This window comes from Stegostoma tigrinum, chromosome 31, assembly GCF_030684315.1.
Source record: "Stegostoma tigrinum isolate sSteTig4 chromosome 31, sSteTig4.hap1, whole genome shotgun sequence".
Classification (NCBI taxonomy): Eukaryota; Metazoa; Chordata; class Chondrichthyes; order Orectolobiformes; family Stegostomatidae; genus Stegostoma; species Stegostoma tigrinum.
The window spans coordinates 33221765-33249095 of NC_081384.1; the positions used below are offsets into that span (position 1 = coordinate 33221765).

At 41.5% G+C, this 27331-nt stretch overlaps 1 protein-coding gene and 1 pseudogene across 1 annotated transcript in view; both read left to right on the plus strand.

Moving 5' to 3' along the window:
- myo1d (myosin 1D) overlaps window positions 1–27331 on the plus strand; it is a 486267-nt gene that overhangs the window by 287116 nt on the left and 171820 nt on the right. Inside the window, exons 17-18 of the mRNA XM_048560821.2 lie at window positions 402–625; window positions 5835–5979. Of these exons, the coding sequence (XP_048416778.1) occupies window positions 402–625; window positions 5835–5979 (369 nt within the window). The remainder of the gene's footprint in view (window positions 1–401; window positions 626–5834; window positions 5980–27331) is intronic.
- LOC125466136 (uridine 5'-monophosphate synthase-like) lies at window positions 8352–11010 on the plus strand (annotated as a pseudogene).

Genomic DNA, 27331 nt, shown 5'->3' on the forward strand with positions numbered 1-27331 from the left:
TGTTTGCATCCACACTGTAGGGATTCTATGAAATCTGGCTACTTTAGTATTGTAAGTGATGAAATGATGCAATAGAACCTAATGGAGTGAGTTATGTAGAGAAACTTGAACCTACCTGAATCGAGCAGTTTTTGACTTTGACGAGTATAATCTGTGTGTGCTGGAGAGCCCAAGTAAGGATCGCAGATAATGCACGCGTTATAGATAATCAAAAATCCACTATTAAGCAGCAGTTAACAATACACTTCTATCAAATTCAAAATGAAATAGTTTTGTAGGTATGTGGCTTAAACTACTTCAGGATTATGATTACTTGCATGGTTTTAACTTTTATTTGGGTATTTTTCTGTACTGTATTTCAGGTCTCTTCCCTGTAATTAAACTACTGGTTTCTTTTATAGGTCTGGAGGGGTACCATAGCTCGAATTCATTACAAACGCACAAGAGCTGCTTACATTATTATAAAACACTACAGAAAGTACAAAGTGAAGTCCTATATCTGGGAGGTGGGCAGACGTTTCCAGAATGTTGGAAGCATGAAGGATTATGGGAAACACGTGAAATGGCCGACTCCACCCAAGGTCCTGCGTAAATTTGAGGACACTTTGCAATCTGTTTATCAAAGGTAACTGACTTAATATCATCAGCAAAATGTTGTAACTGTGTACTGTAATTTAAAATTTGTAACATAATTTTTATATTGGCCCAGATCTTCCAGGTTCTGGACAGTCAGAGATCGAACATGCTCTGAAAGTTGTAGGGCTCTCAGAACTCCAGACACATTGACTTTGACTTTGTGGTAATTGGGTAACTTTATCTTTCAACAGACAATTAAGTGGCATCTGGAAATCTTCAAAAATATGCCAACTTTGAGTTAGAGTCAGGTTCTCATTTTAATGCTCAGCCAGGAAATGTTTGCACAGTTCAGACCTGCTCTAGCTCTTGGCTAACTCTAAGTCTAACTGGCAATTAATAGATGACCCCCAACACCTGACCCAATGATTCACCACAGACACCAGAGTCCCACTCGCCCCCACTAAACCAGCCTCCTCCTCATGAAAATGACGCGAACAAACTACCACCCCATAATGTGACCCCCAATCCCACAAGACAGCCCATTGACTCTACCCACCCATTCCTCCTGCAAACACCTGATTTTCACTGCTGTTCCTATCACTGACCTGGCACCCACATATCTGCCATCGGTACTTTTACACATACTTGATGCCCTACTCCATTAGCTAGCTGCCACCCTGTCCCGCACACTCATGCCACTAGTACTCTATCAGCCACCTGTCACCCAACACCCTCCACCTCCATGCAACCTACCCCCTCATCACTTAGCACCCTACACACACCACCTGGCACCATTTCCCTCTCCCACTTACCTTTCCATGCTTACATGTTCTCAGTTGCCAGGAAGGCTTTGGAATGTTTAGTTTGTTTTTACTCAGTGGAATACAACAATTCTTGCTGTCAGAAAGTGGATATTTAATCTGTGATAACCCACTCATACTGCCAGTATGGTTTGCAGGACTGCTTTTGTGGTGATTGCCTACTTTCTTGAGATTGACGTTTTATCTGATCTGGGTCAGAGGTAAGGATTCCAACCCAGACTGCGAGCTTCAGGGCAGTATATTTTATGCTTATGTTACAGTTGTGGAGTTTCCTCAGCATGTTTCCTCATGTTCCTACGTAAGTCTACTTTTTATAGAAGAGCTCAAACACACATGAACTGTAACTTCCTTTCATTTTCACTGTGTGCATGTTGTGTGCTCTGGTTGAACAAGTGATGCTTGAATCGATTGTTTGTGGACAGAATATTTGGAATGCCAAGCAGGTTCCATGTCATATTTACCAGTTCAGTGCTTGCAGGCATGTCTATTTCATCAAACTTCTTTCAAACACAGTTACATGCCAAGTACAGTATATTACTAAATTCTGAATGTGTCAAAGAGCAAAATTATAAGAAAATCATACTCCCAGATATCTATTACTGAAATTCAATGACTTTCAACAACTTGTTTCCTAATATATGACTATATCCTGCTTTCATGAAGAGGCTCAAGGAAGATGCTGTAAATTGCAGTACCTTCTGGAAATTGGTTTAAGAAAAACATAATTCTAAACTTGAAATGATAGAAAACAATAACCTGTGCTGCAGTAGAGGTTTGTTCTCTCAAGCTTAAGTTGTCAACACCAAAGTCTTTTTAATGAGTGTTAAGTCTGAGAACCGTTTTAGATTGGTAACCTACTGCAACAAGAGCATTGTTTCTGCTAAGCATCGCAATTATGTCCTCAAGCTCTGTTTGTTCTTAGTTGTATGACGTTTCTCAATGTCAAAAACCATATGTTCATCACTTGTGGCTTCCATTAAAAGCAGCGCCTAAATACAACAGGGTGCCGTATTGAGTAGTTACAGTTGACTCAGATTTGATTTGTTGAAATAAAACAATTTTTTGATTTTTTTCTATGCTTCTGACCACTCAAAATTTTTGTTATAATTATTCTTTTAAACTGCTGCCTTAGCTTTGGTGAATTGTGTGTCAGACTTGCCTATTTTGACTCCAGATTTTTATGCAACAAAATGGGTAGCTTTGGTTCTTCCGAAAGCTCAGATTATTCTATTTAGATGTCAGACTCATCAGCTTCACTGATGATTAATTCAAATTGCTCACTCTTTACTGACACCATGAAAACCTGATTCATTTCAACATGTGTATTTCTAATTGGAATAAACACGCAATAGATTTCCAAATACCAGTGTACAATCCTGAGCATAAGATTCTGAACAATAAACAATAACGGATTCAGAAAGTGATAGACATGCTACCTCAGCCATGCTCTTTATGCAATTACATATACTTCGCTGTTGGATAAGCCTTTGTGATGAGGAAGTTGGATAATTATCAACAATGAGAAATTTACATTTGGGTACCCAATAGTGAATACTACTAGTAATATGAGCAAATTTATGATATTCCGATGTATTTCCAAAACTAGGCAGTATGACACCTGTGTTGCCATTTTCATGATTAGTATACCTGGACCTATAAATTGTTTTAGACTTCCAAATTTTCAAGCTTTTTTTTTAACCATTTAGGAAGTATCCTGTTCAGTTATTTTTATATTCAAAGTAGATGATCTCAAACTTGCCTACATTCAAGTACATTTGCCACAGTTTTGCCCATTCAGCTCAGCAAATAATATCGATTACTAATAGATTTTTTTTAATATTCACTTAGGGGATATGGAAATCATGACCAGCATTTGAGCCCATTTCTAGTTGATCCTGAGAAGGTTCTGGTGAGCTGCCTTCTTGAACTGCTGCAGTCCATGTTACAGGGTGTTAGCACACCCATATTGCTGTTAGAAAGAAAGTTTTGACACATCAGCAGTGAAGGACTGTGACGCATTTCTTAGTCAGAATGCTGTGTGGCTTGAAGGGAAACTTGCCTTTGATTTTGCACCGTGCTGTTCTGTCTTTGACCTTTTATGTAATGGCAATCACAGGTTTGGAAGGTACTGGTTAAGGGAGTTTGGTGGTTCTTATAAATAGTGTGCAGTGCTCCCCCTTTGCATTATGGTGAGCAAGTGAATGGTGAAAGGGATGTTAATGAAGTGGACTGCCATGCCCCAGATAGTGTTGAGTTTCTAGTGTTGTTGGAGCTGTATTTACCCTGGTAAGTGGAGACTGTGCCATCATAATCTTGATTTCTGTCTTGCAGATAGTGATCAGGATTTGGAGAGTCACGAGATGAGTTATTTGCAGCCTCTGATCTGCTCTTGTAGCCAAAGTATTTGTGTGACAGGTGCAGGTAGTTTCTGTTCGTTGGTAAAGCCGAAGATGATAGTGGAGGATTTAGACGTGGTAAGGGGAAATTATTAGATTCTCTCTTGTTAGATGTTGTCATTGCTCATCACTTACATGGCACAGATGTTACTTATATATAATTGGCACTGATTTTACTGCATATATACTGAACACTTCCTATCTGAATAGTCATGAACTGTGCAGAACGAGTGCGCTTGATGGAAGGAAGTTCACTGATGAAGCAGCTGAAGATGAGCCATGGTAGAGTATTACACTGAGGAATTCCTGCAGTGATATCCTGAAACTGAGATGACTGACCTCCAGCAGCCACAACTACTACTTTTCTGTATTAAGTATGGGCTCCATCTGGCTTCGGAACCAAGTATTTTTGTCATCTGCAATTTTGGATATGTGGCATTCTATTCCATTATCTAAGCCATAAACAAATGTTGTGAATAGTTGAGGCACAAATACAGATTCTTCGGAGATAAGAATACCCATATACTATCAATTAGAGTAGTTACTGATTAGTGTAGTTACCTATTATCCTTGCTCTGATTCCCTTTATTCAAAAAAAAAACGCCATCCACAGATATTTGCCTAGCCATCACTTCAATCACCTCTTCACAAAAAATAATTAGATTTGCCATGCATGGTATATCCTTCACAAACCCACGCTGGGAAAAGCTTGTGCAAGTCAGGATGAGCCACGAGCTCTAGAAAATTTTACCAATACAACTGCAATGAGACGTTGAACCTAGTATCCAGAATTTAGACTACCAAGATGGTTGTGTTGCATTTTACTGATTATCAGATTTTTTTCCTGATGAAATTGATGCTTTGTGTTTACTCATTGCATTCACTAATTTTATTTGTTTTCTTTCTCCCTGGGTGCAGTAACTTTAATTACTCTTCCTCACAAGGCACAGAAATGGAAACACAGTGGACATTGTTTGGTATCCACTTGCTGTATTGGATTATGTTTTGAAAGATTTTCAGCATTTGAAGCAGTACAGAGGAAGCTGACCCTGTCTTGATTCCTACTCTAATATACGGACATATTGAAGCATAAACCTATAGAAACTGCCTGGGTAAAGCAATTCTAACAAGTTTACACCCTCCCCTTTTGGGCATGCTGGGAGTATTAACTTACTGCCACCTTGATTTACCACAGTTAATTTAGCAAACAAGGAGGTACATAGCTCAACTACTTATTTTGTCATTCAGCAAATTTGCAATCTTATAATTTATCTTTCTTCGAGGAAAAACCATTGAAAGTAGTAGGTTTGGCATCTGTTTCCCAGTTCAAAATGGGTCATGGATTGCAACTTGAGTTTTCATTTGCTATTTGCAGCTGATGAAAGTATAAATAGGAATGACAGCATGTAAGAAGTAATGTGGGGAAAATAATGGGCTTTATTCTGTTCTCCAGTTTATACTGCTGATAATTTCAGTTAGCCTGTTCAAAAACAATGTTTCATTCAAAATTCATTTTGGTAGAGCCTGTAACTGTGAACTAAGAGTTCACTGTGACCTCTACAATATAGGCCCGTCAATGTACATCACAGTATGACATCATGAGAACTGCTATCAACTTAGCCTGAACACTCAAACTCTCAGCTCAGTGTCTGAAGGTGGTGGGTGTAAATCTCAATCTGGAGTCTTGGACAAAAATCTCAGCTCAGGACGCACTGCCCTCATGATATTCAGCCCAAGCACTATCTGCCTTCTGGGGTGCTCGGAAAAGACCGTAACGACATTGTCAAGAACAGGGGAGTTTACTCTGGTATTCCAGGCAGTATTTATCCTCTAAACGATAGCTCTTTTAAAACATTTGTTTGATTATTTATTCCATTCCTATTTGGGGGAAACGTGCGAAAGTTGATTATCATGCTTCCTAATGTTATTACACTTATTGTTTTATAGGCCCTCAGGTAGTGAGGCCCTGAAGAGTGCTTTACAAATGAATGCCTTTCTTCACATTCAAACTAAAATGATTTCATTCCAAATCTGTTAATAGGTGGAGAGCATATCAACTGATTAAGAGTATCCCACCTGCTGACTTGCTGCAGGTCAGAGCAAAGGTTGCGGCTGTGGAGAACCTGAAGGGTCAGCGGGGTGACCTGGGCCTTCAGAGAAGCTGGGAGGGCAATTACCTGGCAACTGTGAGTAACCGAGATTTTATATTGGAGAATTTGTAACATCCCAGAAGACAAAAGCAGTAAAGTTTGGCGAGTAAGACATACTCATCCAGTTCATCTTCTATGCTTTAAAATGGACATCCAGTTTGACCGATATTATTGAGACGAGTGTCCCTTTGGGATGACTCCAAATTCCTTCTCTCTCTGATGCTGATTGACATGTTATTTCAAATTCCTGATGCTTCCAGTCAACTGTTAGAAATCTTTTATTTTTGATATTTTGATAATGTCATTACTGGTATTGCCTCCTGTAATGATTATTGACTGTGGACTATTAATTAATTGGGGAGATAAGTTTTCAGTGTTAATTCCTATTCAAACTGAAAGAACTGTGGATGCTGTAAACAAAAGAGTTTGTTGGAAAAGCTTAGCAGGCCTGGCAGAATCTGAAGAAAAAAATCAACGTTAATGTTCTGGGTCCAGTGAACCTTCCGTTCTCAGGAAGAGCAGATTGAATGCAGTTTTCCAAAAGTGGCCTCACCAGTGTCTTATACAGCTGCAACAGGACACCCCAACTTCCATACTCAGTTCTCTGATCAATAAAGGCATGTGTGTCAAAGACCGCCTTCACCACCCTATCTGCCTGCAACTCCACTTTCAAGGAACACTGAACCTGCACTGTAAGGTCCTTTTGTTCAGCAACTCTCCCCAGGATCTTACCATGAAGTGTATAAGTCCTGCCCTGATCTGCCTTTCCAAAAAGCAACTCCTTAAATTTATCTAAATGAAACTTCATCTGCCACCCCTCAGCCCATTGGCCCATCTGTTCTAGGCCCCATTGTACTCAGATGATCTTCTTCTTCACTGTCCACTACCCTGTTAACCATTTTGGTATCAGCTGCACACTTACCAACCATTCCTCCCATATTCACAAACAAATCATTCCTATAAATGACAAAAAGCAGTTAGTTAGACCCAGCATCAATCCTTGTGGCACCCCACTGGTCTCAGGTCTTGTTCCAAAAAATAACCATCCACTACCAGCCTGTGTTTCCTACCTTCAAATCAATTTAGAACATAGAACATAGAACATAGAACAGTACAGCACAGAACAGGCCCTTCAGCCCACAATGTTGTGCCGACCATTGATCCTCATGGATGCACCCTCAAATTTCTGTGACCATATGCATGTCCAGCAGTCTCTTAAATGACCCCAATGACCTTGCTTCCACAACTGCTGCTGGCAACGCATTCCATGCTCTCACAACTCTCTGCGTAAAGAACCTGCCTCTGACATCCCCTCTATACTTTCCACCAACCAGCTTAAAACTATGACCCCTCGTGCTAGCCATTTCTGCCCTGGGAAATAGTCTCTGGCTATCGACTCTATCTATGCCTCTCATTATCTTGTATACCTCAATTAGGTCCCCTCTCCTCCTCCTTTTCTCCAATGAAAAGAGACCGAGCTCAGTCAACCTCTCTTCATAAGATAAGCCCTCCAGTCCAGGCAGCATCCTGGTAAACCTCCTCTGAACCCTCTCCAAAGCATCCACATCTTTCCTATAATAGGGCGCCCAGAACTGGACGCAGTATTCCAAGTGCGGTCTAACCAAAGTTTTATAGAGCTGCAACAAGATCTCACGACTCTTAAACTCAATCCCCCTGTTAATGAAAGCCAAAACACCATATGCTTTCTTAACAACCCTGTCCACTTGGGTGGCCATTTTAAGGGATCTATGTATCTGCACACCAAGATCCCTCTGTTCCTCCACGCTGCCAAGAATCCTATCCTTAATCCTGTACTCAGCTTTCAAATTCGACCTTCCAAAATGCATCACCTCGCATTTATCCAGGTTGAACTCCATCTGCCACCTCTCAGCCCATCTCTGCATCCTTTCAATGTCCCGCTGCAGCCTACAACAGCCCTCTACACTGTCAACGACACCTCCGACCTTTGTGTCGTCTGCAAACTTGCTGACCCATCCTTCAATTCCCTCGTCCAAGTCATTAATAAAAATTACAAACAGTAGAGGCCCAAGGACAGAGCCCTGTGGAACCCCACTCACCACTGACTTCCAGGCAGAATATTTTCCTTCTACTACCACTCGCTGTCTTCTGTTGGCCAGCCAATTCTGTATCCAAGCAGCTAAGTTCCCCTGTATCCCATTCCTCCTGACCTTCTGAATGAGCCTTCCATGGGGAACCTTATCAAATGCCTTACTGAAGTCCATATACACCACATCCACAGCTTGACCCTCATCAACCTTACTAGTCACATCCTCAAAAAACTCGATAAGGTTTGTAAGGCATGACCTACCCCTCACAATTTAGTATTCAATTGGCTAGCTCCCCTGGATCTGACGTGTTCCTTACTAACTAGTCGACCGTGAGAAACCATGACAGAGACCTTGCTGAAGTACGTACAGACAATGTCTCTGGCTCTGTCACCCGTTTTCTTTGTCACCTCTTCAAAAACCTCACTCAAGTTAGTGAGACACCATTTCCCACGCACAAAGCCGTGTTGACTATTCCTAATCAGTCCTTGCGTTTCCAACTTCAAGTAAATTCTGTCCCTCAGAATCCCCTCCAACAAATTACCCACCACTGACGCAAGGTTCACCAGTCTCTTGTTTCCTTGCTTTTCCTTACCATCGTTCATAAATAATGGCAACACATGAGCCAACCTCCAGTCTTCTGGCACCTCCCCCATGGTAATTGATACGAAGACCTCAGCAAGGGGGCCCAACAGTCTCTTCCCTAGTTTCCCACAAAGATCTGGGAAACACTTGATCAGGTCCCAGGAATTTATCCATCTTTGTCTTTTGAGACATCCAGCACCACCTGTTCTGTAATCTGAATTCTTTTTAAGACATCAATATTTATTCCTTCAAATTCCCTGGCTTCCAAGTCCTTCTCCAGAGTAAATACCAGCACAAAATATTCATTTAGTATCTCACCCGTCTCCTGCGTTTCCACATTTAAATGGCCTTGTTGAGTATATAAGGGACTGTATTCTCTCCCTAGTTACCCTTTATCCCTTAATGTATTTGTAGAATCTCTTTCGATTCTCCTTAACTCTATGTGCCAAAGCAATCTCATATCCCTTTTTGCCCTCTTAAGTATACTCCTGCTATTTTACCCTGCTAGGATTCACTCGATACCAGCTGTCTGTACCTGATATATTCCCCTTTGTTTCTTGATCAAAGCCTCAATTCCTCTAGTCATCCAGCATTCCTGACACCTACCAGCCGAGCACCTCATACTAACAGGAACATACTGTCTCTGAATTCTCAAAGGCCTCTCACTTCTCAACCGCCTCTTTACCTGTGAATAGGCTTTACCAAGCAATGTTTGGAAGTTCCTGTCCAGTACCATCAAAAATGGCCTTACTCCAATTTAGAATTTTAACTTTTTGATCAGTTCTATCCTTTTCCTTAATTATGCAGAAACTAGTAGAATTGTGATCACTTGCCCCAAAGTTCTCCCTCACTGGCACCTCAGTTATTTAGTTGTACCGGCACACTGGCCGGTCTGGGGTCAGAGAGCATCGAGTCATAGTGTCGTAGCTGTTTGGAGTTCAGGCAGTGAAGTTTGGTAGCCTCATGCTTAAAAAGTGGCATATCATTAATTGCCTGTTTACTTTGTTACGAGAGTCATTCTGTTCCATCTGTCTCTGCTGAAGCAGGTTTCTGATCTCCTATGGAAATCTGCAGAGAATGCTGGAATCAAATGCAATCCTATTTATGGAGTTTCATACACTGCCTGACTACTTGCAATTATTATCTGTTTAATCAGTAAAATCCCCATGCCTATTCATTAAAAAGAGGCAAAGAACATTGGCACAAATTGGGTGGCATGGTGGCTCAGTGGTTAGCATTGTTGCCTCACAGCGCCAGGGACTTGGATTTGATTCCACCCTCAGGCAACTATCTGTGTGGAGTTTGCGCATTCTCCCCGTGTCTGTGTGGATTTCTTCCGGGTGCTCCAGTTTCCTCCCACACTCCAAAGATGTGCAGGCTAGGTGACTGACCATGTTAAATTGTCCATAGTGTTCAGGGATATGTAGATTAGATGAGTTATAGGGGGATGGATCTGGGTGTCAAGCTCTGAGGGTCAGTGTAGACTTGTTGAGCCGAAGGGCCTGTATCCATGCCGTAGGGATTCTATTCTATGAAAATCGTTTGGTGGAAAGCACAATCAATGAGGGAGAAATCTGTCTTATCATCAAGGATCTTGTGCAAGTGTTTCCAGTGTCTTGGAGACTGCAGACGTTCTTCGTGAGGAAGGACTAAAGGTCACTGATGCAGTGATATTGGAACAGGAGCAGGGAGGAAGACCCATATTAGAAGAGGAAGAGGTATGTTTACACTCAGTTCTCCAACCAAATCATTAGAAATTTTACACAGCCAAGGAAAAACTGAAAGTGAAATAGTAGAAAGTGTCATGACAGTCGTAAAAAAAACACGTTGACAGCAGTGAGTAAAAGGTTGAAGAACTCAACAAAACAGCTTAATGCCCAGTCTGCTGGAACACTTGCAAAAAATACCTATAACACACATTTAGTTATTGTGCTTGCGCTCAGCTTCCTGGTGTCCACCCAATCACGGCAAAGCTTTTTAAGAAAATGGAATAGAAGCAAACTAACTTGTATCTAGCTGCTGACGTCACAAACTGAAAAGGGTTGCAGCAGTTGGCTGGTCCGCTGGTTTATGAGATTTGGGGATTGAAAACACATGTTGACATCTTGAATGATTTTAACCTAGATGTGTTCAAAGAGCTTAGAGCAATGGTTGACAAACATGAATTTTTAATATTCAAAGATGGAAAGTTTGCAGGTATTGGGAACTCTGCTAGACACCAGTATGCAGGTGGGGTATTCAGAATTGTTTCGTGGTCTGACTTTGTGAATGCTCATGTTATTCCAGGCCCTGGAGTAGTGAAAGGGTTGAAGGAAGCTGGACTGCCTCTGAACAGAAGCTGTTTGCTGAAATGAGCTCCAAAGGTTCCCTAGTTATTGGGGCCTACACCAAAACAGCTGTGATTAAGTTATTCTAACCTATTGCCAAATTAATCAATGAGAAAGAAATCTGAAAACTGTGGAATTGGAGAGTTTTTATCAAAAGATTTCAATATCTTTTTGCAACAAATCAAGGCCTTTGTTATGTTGAGATTATGGGCGGAAATAGTTTCATTTTCCTTCCTGATGATAGCTGCTTAATGTATACTATAGAATCATACAGTGGTTACAGAAGGAGACCTTTTTGTCTGTCATGTCTGTTCCTACTCTCATCTCAGCTCGTGCCACTCTCCCTCTGTAACCCTGAAGATTTGTTCTTTTCAGAAAATTATCCTATTTTTTTTTCATGCATTCATTCATTCATGGCATTTTAGGCCTGGTTGGTTGGCCAACACTTACTGCCCATCCTTAATTGCCCAAGGTAGTAGTGAGCTGCCTTCTTGAACCACTGCACATTCAGGGAAAATCTTATAAGGGTAAGTTACAAAAACCAATAACTTAGTAAAATTTGCTGAACATAGTAGGATTGCAGGAATCAATCTTAAAAATGCTGCAAAAATCTAGTGACCGTGACCAACTTTATAATTATTCTATTTTTCATTACCTTAACAAAGTAATTTAGTTATACAAATCTAACAACTTCATTGCCATATATGAAGTTATGTGAAGTTAATAATTTTAGATTAATTCTTCAGTTGTAAACCAGAAGTCTCTGTGGTGCACAATGATGCAGTTCGGCCCATTGTGTCTGTCAGCTGATAAAAGCTAGTGAGACTAAGCCCAACTTTCAACTGTGTACTTAAGAATCTATACCTAAGGATTTTGGTACCTAAGATGACATCCTAAATGGCAACTTGTAAACTTTTCACTGTACTCATGTGAGTACATACGATAATAAAGCAAATTCAGTTCACTTGCCCTACCCTATTTCCCAACAGAGAGTCAAGCATTGCTCCTTTTTCCATCAGGCCGTGTACGTATTGAATAGGAAAGTTTTCTTGTACATACTTAACAAATTCCTCCCCTTCCAAGCATTTAACACTATCACAGTCCCAGTCTTGTGTTTAAAATGTTAAAATACCCTACCGTTACAACCTTACATTAAAAACAGATCTAAGATCTCTTTGCATGTTTGGTTTTCAATTTCCCCATCACTGTTGGAGGGGGGGACCTATACAACAATCCCAGCAAGGTGATCATCTCTTTCTTATTTTCAAGTTCTACCCATATAACTTCAATAGACTGTCTCCCAGGAATATTCTCCTTAACCAAAAACATTACTACTCTTCCTCCTCCGTTACGTCCCTTTCTGTGTTTCCAAAAGCATCTATACCCTGGAACATTAAGCTGCCAGTCCTGTCCGTTCCTGAGCCATGTTTCTGTAATAGCTGTGATTTCCCAGTCCTATGTTCCTAACCCTGCCCTAGGTTCTTCTGCCTTACCTGTCAGGCCTCTTGCATTAAAGTAACTGCAAGTTAATTCATCAGTCTTAAAAGTTTGACAGAGAACAAGTTGTCTGCCTTGACTTTTAGGCCTGTTTCCCTTATCTACTCACCAACTTCAGCCTTTTCTCTTTTCTCTCGTTTGCTTTGGTTTCACCCAGCCCTTTTAATAGTTTAAAGTCTCCTGCGTAGCACTAACAAATTTCTCCGCCAGGATATTGATCCCCTCCAGTTCAGGTGGAACCCGTCCCTCTTAAATAGATCATTTCTACTCTTTGGCAATTGCACCAGCTCCTCAGCCACACATTTATGCGCTCTATTCTCTTATTCCTGCTGTGGATCTAATTGTAATTCAGATATTATTACTCATAAGGACCTGCTTTGAAACCTCGTGCCTAATTTCCTATATTTCCTATACAGGACCTCACTGTTTTTCCCCACCTATGTCGTTAATACCAACGTGGACAACAACTTCCTCCTGGTCACTCTTCATTTTCAGAATATTCTGTATCTGCTCTGCCTCATCCATGACCCTGGCACTAGGGAGGCAACACACCATCCTGATGCCTCACTGACAACTGCAGAAATGTCTGTCTGTGCTCCAGACCAGAGAATCCCCTATCACAATCAATCGTTTAGAGCCTGACATACCCCACTTTATAGCAAAGTCAGTCATGGTACCAGAAAGCGCTTGGCCATTGCTGTGCTCCCCTTAGAGGGCATTCCCACCCCCTACTGTATCCAAAATGGCATTCCTGTTTGAGATGGGAATAGACACAGGAGACTCCTGCAATACCTGCCTATCTTGTCTACCATTGCTAGCAGTAAACCATCTACCTGCCTGTATCTGCAGTGTCTCAACTTTCCAGAAACTGCTGCCCACCAGACGCCCTTGGACTTGTAAACTCCTCATTGCCTGTAACTGCCGCTCCAACCAGTCTGTATAGTCCAGTAGGGTTCACAACCGAACACGCTTTCCATAGACATGGTCTGCAGGAGCATTCAGAATCTCCCTGATCTCCCACATTTGACAAGAAGAGTGCATCACCCAACTAAAAGCCGTTTCTTCCCCCTCATCAATCTGCAGACCCAGAAATTGTGTAAAAACAAACAACACACTTTGCTCAAAAAAGTAATGTTAACACAGTGTTACTGTACAAAATACTGCCCTAGGATAACTTAAGTCAGATCTTTGTATAAACATAAGAAAATAAATGCCCTCACCTTGCTCACTATTATAGATTTACAAAGAAGATTAAGATTTAGAAGTTTTATAAGTCTGAAAATTAAACATTTAACTGATCAGGTTCAAAAACCAAAGCAGTCTTCTGTAGCAACAAAAACAGAAGTTGCTGGAAAAGCTCAGCAGGCCTGGCAGCATCTGTGGAGGAAAAAAAAGGTAACATTTCAGGCCCAGTGTTCCTTCCTCAGAAACGTTAACTCTGATTTCTCTTCGCAGATGCTGCCAGACATGCTGAGCTTTTCCAGCAAGTTCTGCTTTTGTTTCTGATTTACAGCATCCACAGTTCTTTTGGTTTTTATTTAATCTTTTATAGTTTCAGGCAGTGATTATTTTCTAAATCGATGAAGTCCCTGCATCTCAGTGATTGACTCAATTTTAATAACTCAGGAAGCTTTTGTGTCTTCAAAATGAAGATTATTTCTCATACACTTACCCCAGAGATTAACAAAACATGATATCTCAAACGCCTAACTCACCTGTGCTATTTCTGTCACACAAAATTAGATATATACAAATGGAATTCAGCTTCACATCTTAATGTGGACCTGATGTTTCTTAATTGTTTTTACGCTTTGGGTAGAGTAAAATAAATAAAAACACTCATTCTTCAGGAACACAAAGGTTGATGAGTTGATCTGCCCAAGGTTGGATTTCTCAAGTGAACTTGAAGGTGGATTAGCTTAGAAGAGAGAGTCCTTTTTTCTCTTTCAAGATGTTGCGGATAGGTACATTGGCTGCTTAGCTGACTCTAGTAGTCTGACAGCCTTAGTTGTAGGACCATCTGGTGGAATGCTCTTGAATGCCATTTTGACATCAACTGATATCTCTGTTAGCAGGGAGAAAATGTGCTGCTCTATCATATGATTACCCATGAACTGTCAAGGGGACAAGGTCCAAAATAAGATGCTGCAGTAATTCCATTTAGCGGTCCGGATTTATCACGCCTTACCCATTTGGTTTTACTCAGCCATAGGTCTTTGTTGACTTGACTTTCAAAAAACATATATTACAATGAAGGTGTTGAATATTTCTCTATGGCCTGATCCACAGTGGCTCAATCAGAAAAAAGGTTGCCTTTGTTTTCTCTAGAGGTAAAGTAGTCTCTTCACTCATGAAAGCTACCTGATGACCCTAAGAAACCATGTCACTTTTCAAGTCTTTTAAAAATGCAGATGTTAGATTATAACTTCAACATTATCATGGCATTACAAGTTTTAGCACCCATGAAGGTCACCTATTGGGGAGCAATCGGAAACTCAGTATTGTTGTAAAAATCATTCTGCTCATTCTTTTGGATTAGTCATCTAATAATATAACGACGCTTCCAGAAGGAAAAGCCGGTAGAACCTGAATAACGCATATTGATCTGACGTGCCTTGTATTTCCTATAACAGTGCTTCAGTATGACCAATACGTTCATTTCCAAGTACAGCATTTCTTTTAAACCTGTTTCTCATTCTGGACTAGTAATTTGAGTGGCATTGAGACCTGTCACTGCAATTTAACTGAGATAACAAGGTGTAGAGCTGGATGAACACAGGCCAAGCATCAGGGGAGCGGGAAAGCTGATATTTCGGGCTAGGCTCAGATTCTCCAGCATCTGCAGTGCCTACTATCACTGCAGTTTTACTGTTTGGCGTATTTAAAAAAAAATTTAAACTTGCAGAAAATGTTGCATTGAGCACTAAATGTAGGGAACTGACACTGGGTCAGTTCACAAAGCAGAATATTTTGCCATCACTAATCTATGGGTAAGAAGAAGTTAGTGATCCTGATTAGAGAGAGTGAAGTATGTCCAACTCCAATGTTAATTTAGTTGCATTAAACATCGCACCAGATCTGATGATGGTTGGCTCCAGTCTCATATAAATATGAATTGTGTTTTTTAGAGCATTTATTTTGATCTTGAAAGATATCTGCTACTGTTGCATTTTGAGATATCATTGACCATGAGCTACACATCACAGACTGAGGTAATTTCAGGGTATAGATTTCAGTCTTCTCTGTATGGCATTAAGTGTAAGTTCTATATTCATTGGAAATGTTCTAATTCATAAAACACTCTAAAACATCTCAGTAGCAGTTGAAACAAAGTGATGCTGAAATGACGTTGAGCCAGGGCCTGTCATTACAATGTTTATAGCTCCCCCTAAATTACATTTAAATAATGCACAAGAAATAAAGCACTCTCTTGTGATTACCATGTGTAAATAACTCATCCTCCTCCAATTCTGAACCTTTCAAAATGTGAAATTGAGTTCACATTGAGATCAGTTTTATCCAGAGCAGTATTCCAGTTGTCACTCCCTTTCAAGACCAATTTGATTTGACCCTGGCTATTGCTCTGATACAGGAGGTAACTGTTGCCTGATTTTGTCATTTCCTTAAACGTCTCTGTGCAGTGCACTCCAAAAATTTATACATTTACATACCTGGGAGATGTGGATGAGGATATGTGGCAATTTGACAATGAATTTAATGTTATGTTGTTCAGTCTATTTCAAAAACTGTGAACAAATGTGCTTGAGATCAAGAAGTTTACAGCCTATTTGGGAGGAAGTATTGATATATAGAAATCAATGACTACAGGACAGAAGGATATCACTGTATCCACCATGTCCATGCCTGCTCTCCACAATAGCATCTCAATTAGGCCTGCTTCCTTTATATTTTTGCCTAACCCTGGAAATCAGTTCCACTTAAATAATTACCTCATTCTATTTTCAAAGCCAGGATTGAATTTGCCACCAGTAAAGCGATGAAGAATCTTGACTTTCCTCCGGGCCCAATTTAGTACTGAGTCTCGGACCGAACCCAGGAAGAAGCAGTTTCCCTGTTCTGAGCATTTCAATGTCTCAGGCCACAACACACAAAAGAGCAATATTGAAATTCTAAATCTACTCCAGACCTGTCTGGGTTTGTCTGTTTCTGAAAAGCACCAATGTAGGTCCCATTGTCGACCACTTGTTATAGACAAAGAATTGCTCATCTTAGAGGAGATTGGCTTGTTTGTGCTGACCCATTGGTCTAGAATTACGATTTTCGCAGTGGGTCACTTTAGGGTCTGAGAGGGGTCCCTGGTTCAAATCCCAGAGGAGATGAGGTCTTCTACAGCATAGTTTCTGTGTGGTTGGGACTGCTGCCTCACTGCACCAGGGACCTGGGTTCAATTCCAGCCTGGGGTGACTGTCTGTGTGGAGTTTGCACGTTCTCCCCGTGTCTGTATGGAAACTCTGCCAGGTTCTCAGTTTCCTTCCCCAGTCCAAAGATGTGCAGGTTAGGTGAAATAGCTGTGCTAAATTGCCCATAGTGTTCAGGAGCGTGTGGACTAGGTGGATTTGCCATTGTAAGTGTGGGGCTGTGGGGATAGGGTGGGGGCTGGGTCTGGGTGGGATGTTATTCAGAAGGTTTGGCCTCTTCCTGCACTGTAGGGATTCTATGACTGGTGTGCTGGTATCTGAAACTAGAATGTGCGGGGAGAGTAAACACCATAAACCTGAGAATAATTGCAGTAAGAGAGATAATGGGAACTGCAGATGCTGGAGAATCCAAGATAATAAATTGTGAGGCTGGATGAACACAGCAGGCCAAGCAGCATCTCAGGAGCACAAAAGCTGACGTTTCGGGCCTAGACCCTTCATCAGAGAGGGGGATGGGGTGAGGGTTCTGGAATAAATAGGGAGAGAGGGGGAGGCGGACCGAAGATGGAGAGAAAAGAAGATAGGTGGAGAGAGTATAGGTGGGGAGGTAGGGAGGGGATAGGTCAGTCCAGAGAAGACGGACAGGTCAAGGAGGTGGGATGAGGTTAGTAGGTAGGAGATGGGGGTGCGGCTTGGGATGGGAGGAAGGGATGGGTGAGAGGAAGAACAGGTTAGGGAGGCAGAGACAGGTTGGACTGGTTTTGGGGTGCAGTGGGTGGAGGGGACGAACTGGGCTGGTTGTGTGTTGCAGTAGGAGGAGGGGACGAACTGGGCTGGTTTAGGGATGCGTTGGGGGAAGGGGAGATTTTGAAGCTGGTGAAGTCCACATTGATACCATTAGGCTGCAGGGTTTCCAAGCGGAATATGAGTTGCTGTTGCTGCAACCTTCGGGTGGCATCATTGTGGCACTGCAAGAGGCCCATGATGGACATGTCATCTAAAGAATGGGAGGGGGAGTGGAAATGGTTTGCGACTGAGAGGTGCAGTTGTTTATTGCGAACCAAGCGGAGGTGTTCTGCAAAGCGGTCCCCAAGCCTCCGCTTGGTTTCCCCACTGTAGAGGAAGCCACACCGGGTACAGTGGATGCAGTATACCACATTGGCAGATGTGCAGGTGAACCTCTGCTTAATGTGGAATGTCATCTTGGGGCCTGGGATAGGGGTGAGGGAGGAGGTGTGGGGGCAAGTGTAGCATGTCCTGCGGTGGCAGGGGAAGGTGCCGGGTGTGGTGGGGTTGGAAGGCAGTGTGGAGTGAACAAGGTAGTCACGGAGAGAGTGGTCTGTCCGGAAAGCAGACAGGGGTGGGGGATGGAAAAATGTCTTGGGTGTTGGGGTCGGATTGTAGATGGCGGAAGTGTCGGAGGATGATGCGTTGTATCTGGAGGTTGGTGGGGTGGTGTGTGAGAACGAGGGGGATCCTCTTTGGGCGGTTGTGGCGGGAGCAGGGTGTGAGGGATGTGTTGTGGGAAATGCGGGAGACGCGGTCAAGGGCGTTCTCGATCACTGTGGGGGGAAAGTTGCGGTCCTTGAAGAACTTGGACATCTGGGATGTGCGGGAGTGGAATGTCTTATCGTGGGAGCAGATGCGGCAGAGGCGGAGGAATTGGGAATAGGGGATGGAATTTTTGCAGGAGGGTGGGTGGGAGGAGGTGTATTCTAGGTAGCTGTGGGAGTCGGTGGGCTTGAAATGGACATCACTTACAAGCTGGTTGCCTGAGATGGAGACTGAGAGGCCCAGGAAGGTGAGGGATGTGCTGGAGATGGCCCAGGTGAACTGAAGGTTGGGGTGGAAGGTGTTGGCGAAGTGGATGAACTGTTCGAGCTCCTTTGGGGAGCAAGAGGCGGCGCCGATACAGTCATCAATGTAACGGAGGAAGAGGTGGGGCCCTGGGATTTGAGTGGAGTTCAAGGCAAAACTGTCCCTCTTGGCCATTGCTTGGCATGTGCTAAAGATCTACTGAACACTATGAATGTGTATTAGTGGTTAGGAGGTCATTGACCTTACAAGGCAACTCTACACAGATTGATGTTGATCTGCTGAAGATTTCATGGATTTTTGTTTTTATTTCAGATTTCCAGCATCTGCAGTATTTTTTATTTGTGTTACTTTAGTGATTGCCTAGAAAGTAAAGACCAATTAAATCCTAATAGCTAGACATGCAAAAGCAATGCCATCTTTCTTGTATGGATTAGTCATTGTTGATATTCACCCATGATAATGCACAATTTAAAAAAAAGCTTTGTGCTTGTACAATGCACATGAAACCATGGAGGGAGTAGCAGCAAAATAATTCTGGGACTGCTAATGACCAAGCAAGGCTGCCACAGCATATCAGTGAGGTTTAAGAAATAAGTTAATTACATTTCTATAGCACCTTTCTAAAACTCAACAAGTGTTAAAGTGCTTTGCAGCTAATCAGCTACTCCTGAAACACATCCATGATTGTAATATCATAAAATATAGCAGCCAATTTTTACAGGCAAAGTTACCCAAACTGAACTGGAATAAATGACCAGGGTATTAGTCTGGAGATATATTTTAGTTCAGACACTAGAATAGTTTCTCATTGCAATTCAAATAGTACCATGAAATCTGTTAGTTCGAGTCATTCAGCAGGTGCTTCCTCAGTTTAAGAACTCATCCAAAAGTCAGCACCTCCAAGAGTGCAATATTCCCTCTGTATTGTTGAGGGCTTTACCTTTTTTAATACGTTCAAGTCCCTGGGTTTCATGAACCTGATTATGTAATTCAGCTGCACATGCAACCAGGAGGTCAAGACTGATATCTAAAGGGTAGTAAACCTCTTTTTACCCTTGTTTGCAAATGTGAGCATCACTGACTAGGCCAGCAGGTATTGCACATAACTAATTACCTTGGTGAAAGTGGTGATAAACTGTTTTCTTAAACAGTTGCAGTCCATTTGATGTGAGGATAATGCTTTTTGGGAGAAAGTTTCAGACCCCAGAGGCAGTGAAGAAACTGTGGTATGTTTTCAAGTCTGGATGGTCTGTGGCTTGAAGAGGAACTTGCAGATCATGGTGTTTTTATGTATTTGCTCCTCTTGTCCCTCCAAGTGGTAGTGATCATGGAATTGGAAGATGCTGTCAAAGGAGTATTGGTGAGTTTCTATAGTCCATTGTTTAGATACTACACACAGCAATCACTGTGCATTGGAGTGAAAGGAGTGAATGTTGAAGACTTTGGATAGGGTGCCAAGCAAGTGAGTTGCTTTATCGTAGATTGTGATGGGATTCTTGAATGTTGATGCTGCACCTGTGCAGTCCAGTGGAGAGTGAGCCGTTATGCTCAACAATTATCCATCAGATTGTAATTAGAACTCTCAGCGCAGTTAGATATGTTTTGCTGCAAAACTAAGACCATGTTAAAAGGGCAATAGTAAACTACTGCTCATTAACCTTCCTTTCCTTTGTCTCACAAGGCACCAATGGTTCAAAATTTTTGGGGGACTTCAAAATGAAATTTTAAAGCACACGTTATCCAAAAAAAGGATAGATGATTTGCACCACTATTGTCCTTGTGAAGAGAGGAGCTCTCCACCAGTATCTCTGTGAATGTTGAGAAATTGTATTTGCAATGTCAAAAACATTAAACTTAACATGAAACTTCAGGGCTCCTATACAATTTAAGGGCCCTTTTTGATGACTGGATTAATGCTCCTGCAATCCCTGTCAACCTTAAGAAGCGCAGAGAGTGCAATTTAAAATGTTGGGTCTCACTTCTGCAGGTATTAGTCTCATGCTTTAAGCAATTCTTAGTGCAGAGTTCTTTCAAACTGATGTGCCTCTTCAGAAAATTCTGGACCAGTACAAAATAGTTATAATGATTTGAAGTGAAAAATTAATGAATTATTCAAGATATGTTCTCTGTGTTTAAGCGTCTCAAAAAAAAGAAGCAGAATCCTCCGCATTCCTGTGACTCAATGTTGTGACACCTGGTACCTTCGTCATCTGAAATTAGATATGGTTATGCAACTATCGTCATTTGAATCAAGTGTTGTTGCAGTAGGTTCTTATTTGCCACGAATAGAGTGAGATTACTGTACCCTCCCACTCATGTTTGAGTTATTTTGTATTTCTGCTCCAAGTTGCTTGCTACTACAAACCTTATAATACACATGATGAATTTCAGTTCTCATCATTTAAATTGCTGCTACACTACAATGAGCTTGATGTTAATTGTTGTAACAAAGCCATGATTGCCTCAAGTGACATCCTGACACTGGCCTAAAACTTTAGAATAATATTCTGATATAATTTTAGTTTTTGCATGGCTCCCTCTGTTTATTTTTACCTGAGGCTTTCCATTCATGGTTTCAAAATGCACAATTATATGTCTCCTAACTACTAGGTAGAAAAAAATGATTAACATTTTACATGCATTGTTTAATGTACGATAACCGTAATATTTTGTCACATTGCCTGCAAATAAATTGTATTTATGAAAAACATCAATCCAACTAAATTTGTAATGTCAATTCAGCAATATGATATGCACCATTTAAACAAACTGACAATATCTACAATTAATCCAAAATCTGTACAGGGAGGAGATGAAGCCTCCAGTTTCCTGTATCTCATTTATTCTGCAACAGCTGCTGAACATTGGTTGGAAAGGTGACACAAAAAACATGGTTAAAAATAAACCAAAGATTGTTTTTAAAAGCAGGGAATAATAGATAAAAACTTGTTGAAGTTTCCGTTGCTAATGTTCAAGTGAAGGATTAGGAAGATTGAGAAATGGTTTGTGAAACAGAATAGACGTGAACATGGGAGCAAATGTAATTAAGGGCAAGTAAAATGTGGTTTCAAGATCTCCGTACGAGCAAAGATGCAAGCAAGGGAGGTTTGTCTAAGTTGGAAATTTTGTAGTGTGGAGCTCAGGAAGTTGGCATGGAAGGCATTGAAACTTAGATACAGGAAAAGTGTAGAATGCGTTTAGGGGAGAGTTAGGCATGTTCAAAGTTGTATATGACCAGACTAGAGAGAGTTGGTAAACAGGAGGGCCAGCCATTGAGAGCAACTGGGAGAAAATCAGACAGCAAGTGGATCAAGGAGAGAGACAGAGGCGGGTGGTGGGGGGGAGGGGTGTTAGAGAGAAAGAATGAGTGGAGGAGTCAGCAAATGCAAGGTTTGGGGAAGAAAACAATGATTGGGTAAGAGCCAGTTAGCATAAGGGAGGCAGTGAACAGCAAGTGGCCATGACCACGAGTAGGAAGAATGAATGACTGCTTTTAGGTGGGAATCTTCCTGGTGATCAACTGAGTCCTGGTATGGAGTGACGCCTGGGTGTGGTCTGACTGGAATTCACAGACAATGGATTGACCTCTTTCAGTTACTCTTTAGGGTCGGATAAGGGGATCCTTCTGTCTGACATTTCAGTAAGCTAGAAACTACTGTCCTAAAACTTCAGATCCAGCTGGGGTCACCTTCATATTATTTGCAAACATTATAGAATGAATTGTTGTGTACGTAAGAATGGGGTGCCCATTTTGTTTAAGTACTACGGTGATGTCATGTAACACTGTAACCATCGGTCTGCCAGCTATATGCAAAACAGATTTTTTTTAAAAAATACACTTGAGAGAACCAGCATTTTGAGTCTAAAGTAATTTATTATTTCTAACTTGTGGGAAACAGAAGACATAATATAGTGGCAGCAGTTGTCTTTGAGTAAAACCCCAAACAATTCTAATGAATTTAAAGTTATGTTGAATTAAATTGTAAGATCAACTAGTACCAGAGAGAGGGAGAAAAACCAAGTGGATGAAGCAAAATCCAAATAGCCATCATAGCAATAACTAGACAGTTTCAGCTCATGGTGAATTGGGACGCTGATGGTGTCCTTAGAGGCATTTGAGAAGTTCAAAGAAACTTATAGACTGACATTCAGTAGCTTTCCAACAGACATAAATGAAGAGGAAAATTGATCCTTTTATGCTCAGCAAGGGATTTTAAAGCTGTGTTTGCTCTCAGTCCAACTGCATGTGTCTTTGATGACACTTTTAGCAACTCTTGTCAAACATTTTCTGCATTTAGTGCACTTTTATGCACTTAGTCCAACCATCAACACTCTGGAGTTGGTAGATGGTGAAGAATTGATTGGCTGAAAGACACTGCTGAGAATTGTACTCCTGTGTAATGGGCATCTGTAAGTCCACCCTTTCATGCAGTTTCCTGTTATAAGTTAATGAAGAATACTCAGTTTCAGCTTGAGAAGGCCACAGACTGCTTAGCAAATAGCAAGACACCTGGCAGTGTTGATACCTCAGTTGGACTACTCGAGTAGAGGAAGTTGAATTGATAGTCACACAGTTATGATTTTCTCCACTTCTGATAGAAAGTAGGTTCTTATTCACATAAGGTAAGGGATGTAAAATCACCATCCTATTTTTTTTCTTAGAAAGTGACAGAGGTGACTGCAGTAACTACAGAGGCATTTTACTCCCCAGTGCTATGGAGAAGGCCTTTGCTAGGGTCCTACTTAAAAGTCTCCAATCTTGTTGCAAACCAAGTGTACCTGGAGCATGATAACGAAATGTGAGACTGGATGAACACAGCAGGCCCAGCAGCATCTCGGGAGCACAAAAGCTGACGTTTCGGGCCCAAAACGTCAGCTTTTGTGCTCCTGAGATGCTGCTGGGCCTGCTGTGTTCATCCAGCCTCACATTTCGTTATCTTGGATTCTCCAGCATCTGCAGTTCCCATTATCACTGTACCTGGAGCATGTGTGGTTTCCATGATAGTGCATCTACTGTGGTTATAATCTTCAATGCCAGCAGCAAGAGAAGTGCAGGGACCAGTGTTCCACTAACATTGTTATATGACTGTGAATCATGGATGACTTGCAGAAATCAAGACAAGAAACTCAACAGTTTTCATATCTGCTGACTGCACTTCATTGTGCTTTTATTCTGGCTGGATAAAATCGCTAACGAATGAAGTTGTGGTAGATCAGTCTTGGTCTAGTTGAATGGTGCAACAGGGTTTTGAAGAGCTGAGTGGCTGACATCTGTTGTTATAATCCTAATTCCTACAAGGGAGAGGCATTGGTGCCTGATTGAAAGCTGAGTGAGCATCTCCTAATCATGTTAGTGTTATCCTCCAAATGGAAAAGCAGAAAGTTGGAACAGAAATAAGGGCACCAGATTGTTTTAGGGCAGAATTTAGAAAGGTAAGTGAGCTAACCAGATAAATAAAAAGAAAATAGTAGTGACGCAAGATAATTAAAAGTGTCTAGGATAGAATCTAACTGGATACATTTCAGGGGAAATGAAGAACAAGTGAAAGACCCAAAGAAGCTGCTTTTCAGATTTTTGTTGAAACTGGATATGTGCCATAGGTCTGAAGAATGGTCGATATTATGTCTATTTTCAGAAAGCGAAATAAAGCTAACTTTTTCATAATAAAAACTTTTAAACCAGTTAGTTTTAACATCTGTGATAGAGAACATTTTGAAAGCTGAACATTAATTGCTAAAAAGCTAGACAGAGGGGAAATAATTGCTTACAGTTATTTCAGAAAGACACATTCGGCTCCATGAGCACAGTCACACAGTAACGTGTTGGGGCAGAGAAATGCAATTGGCTTTCAGAAGTCAAAGTATCAGGTTACTGAAGAATTTTAGGAATATGACATTATCATAGGATAGTAAATTGGATTAAACTCGTGTTAAAGAAGAATGACGAGTGGCTGTTTCTTGGAATGGTTATGCTAATTCGTGCTGTAGGACAGTTTTCGTTTGTTGTGTACATCAGTGATGTAGGCACAGTATTACGTAAAGTGATGTCCAAATTTGCCAATTATATTAAAATAGAAAAAAAGTACAGAACAGAGCAAAAGGAAAAGCAAGAGGATAGTGATAAACTGATGGATTAACAGAGAAATGGCCTTTGGATTTCTTTGCCTATAAAAGAATATTTTGGGAAAAATGTGATGACTATACTTTGAAGAATATCTAGATAATGTAGAACAGCAGAGGTATATGGTGATTCAAGCTCATGATTTTCTTAACATTGAAAGCAGCACCTGAAGTCTACAAGATCACAAAACAGTTCGTGCAATATTGGGTTTGGTGGCAAGCTGTATAGAATATAAAAGTTGAAATATGTTAGAAATCTATCTGAAGCCTTTGGGAAAACGTGCAGATTTTGGCTTTGTGCTGCAGGAATGATATTGAGGCAATTAACCAGTACAAAACAGATTGAGCAAGTTGCTGCTTTTCATCAGGATAAAATGTGCCAAACTGAAATTTTGGGATTGTTTTTCAATCAGATCGGGCATTGTATGCAAGATAAAATAAAATAAGGTACGGAACAGGAGTATTAGTAGACCCATCAAGTCTCTTGGACAGTTTGTATTAATCATGGTTATTCTTTGGCCTCAATTCCACTTTTCCGCCTGCTTCCTGTAAATTGCAGTTGCCTCAGACAAAAAATGTCTGCCTTAACCTTAAGTATTTTCAATATTGGAGCACTTGCAATTCTCCTAAGAGGTGACCCATTTATTCCCATTCCTGTTGCTCTTTTTCCCTCCCTATAACCCCAAAAACAGTTAATACCAATTAGTGCCACTATACCAGACTGCATAACTCCTCATCCCAAAAAGATTCCCTAGATGTCAAAACATTTCCACAGATTCTGATCCTGCTCTGATCTCTGCACACCCAGGTCACCAAAATCACACAGAAGTAGAGTGATTTCTCTGGGCTATTACAGCCACAAAATAAAAACTGGATATTATTCCCTCTCCTGTGAAAATGGTTAGTGTTGTGAATCGGGGTTAGGATTCCAGTTTCTGAGCCCATCAGCCATTTGTACCACAATAGAGAGGCTTCCTGTTAGACCAGACAAAACCCTATCAATGTATATTAAGAAAGTACTCCGCAACCTGACTTTCTTATTTTAAAGGTAAATATAAGGGGTTGCATTCCAGATGCAATTCGATTGGTCAAACTAGTCAATGTGGAGCAAAATATAATTTATTCATACACTACAGTTAAAATACAACAAAATAAAGAAAAGAATTGACTTTGCTGTAATTCTATTGGAAAAGAGTAATAGATACAGTAATTATTACTTATTAACTGTTCCAATATAGGAACATCCTATAAATACATCCTTGGCTAAAAAGACATTTCCAGAATACGGATGATCTCACATGCAACTCCAGTAGCCCAAGAGAAAAAACATCAAGAGAACCCCCCCTCTTATAAGGCAAACATTACAAATGCTTTCTTCCCTGGTACCTTCAAAGAATTGTGAATATACACATCCAGGCCCTTCTTTGCTTTGCACTCTCCTCAACATAGTGTTATTTTGATTATATCACCTTTCCATGTTGTTCCTCCAAAAGCACATCACTTTACCTTGGTATAGTGGAGGTTATCCCATTGAAACATACAAACTTCTTACGGGGATCAGCAGGTAAGATGCATGAACAATGTTCCCCATGGCTGAGGGAGTCTGCAACAAGGCAACTATATCAGAATAAGAGGTAGACTCTTTAGGATTGAGATGAGGAGGAATTTCTTCACTGAGGAGAGAGTGAATCTTTTCACTTTCCAAAGGGCTGTAGAAACTTGGCCATTGAGTACATTCAAGACAACACTTGGTAGATTTATAGAGTTTAAGGGTATCAAGGTATATTGAGGCGTGGGCTACCTTGATATACGGTGCTAAAGTAGAATTTCAACCATGATCTAGCTGAATGGTGGATCAGGCTCAGTGGACTTCATCCCTCACACCCTGCCCCCGCAATAACCGCCAAAAGATAATCCCCCTAGTCCTCACATACCACTCCACCAACCTCCGGATACAATGCATCATCCTCCGACACTTCCGCCATCTACAATCCGACCCCACCACTAAAGACATTTTTCCAACCCCACCCTTGTCTGCCTTCCGGAGAGACCACTCCCTCTGGGACTCCCTTGTCCGCTCCACACTCCCCTCCAACCCCACCCCACACCTGGCACTTTCCCCTGCAACCGCAGGAAGTGCTACACCTGCCCCCACACCTCCTCCCACACCCCCATCCAAGGCCCCAAGATGACCTTCCGCATCAAGCAGATGTTCACCTGCACATCTGCCAATGTCGTATACTGCATCCTGTGTACCTGGTGTAGCTACCTCTACATTGGGGAAACCAAGCGGAAGCTTGGGGACCACTTTGCAGAACACCTCCGCTCGGTTCACACCAAACAACTGCACCTCCCAGTTGCGAACCATTTCAACTCCCCCTCCCATTCCTTAGACGACGTGTCCATCCTGGGCCTCTTGCAGTGCCATAATGATGCCACCGGTAGGTTGAAGAACAGCAACTCCTATTCCACTTGGGAACCCTGCAGCCTAATGGTATCAATGTGGATTTCACCAGCTTCAAAATCTCCCCTCCCCCCACTGCATCCCAAAACCAACCCAGCTCGTCCCAGCCTGCCTAACCTGTTCTCCCTCTCA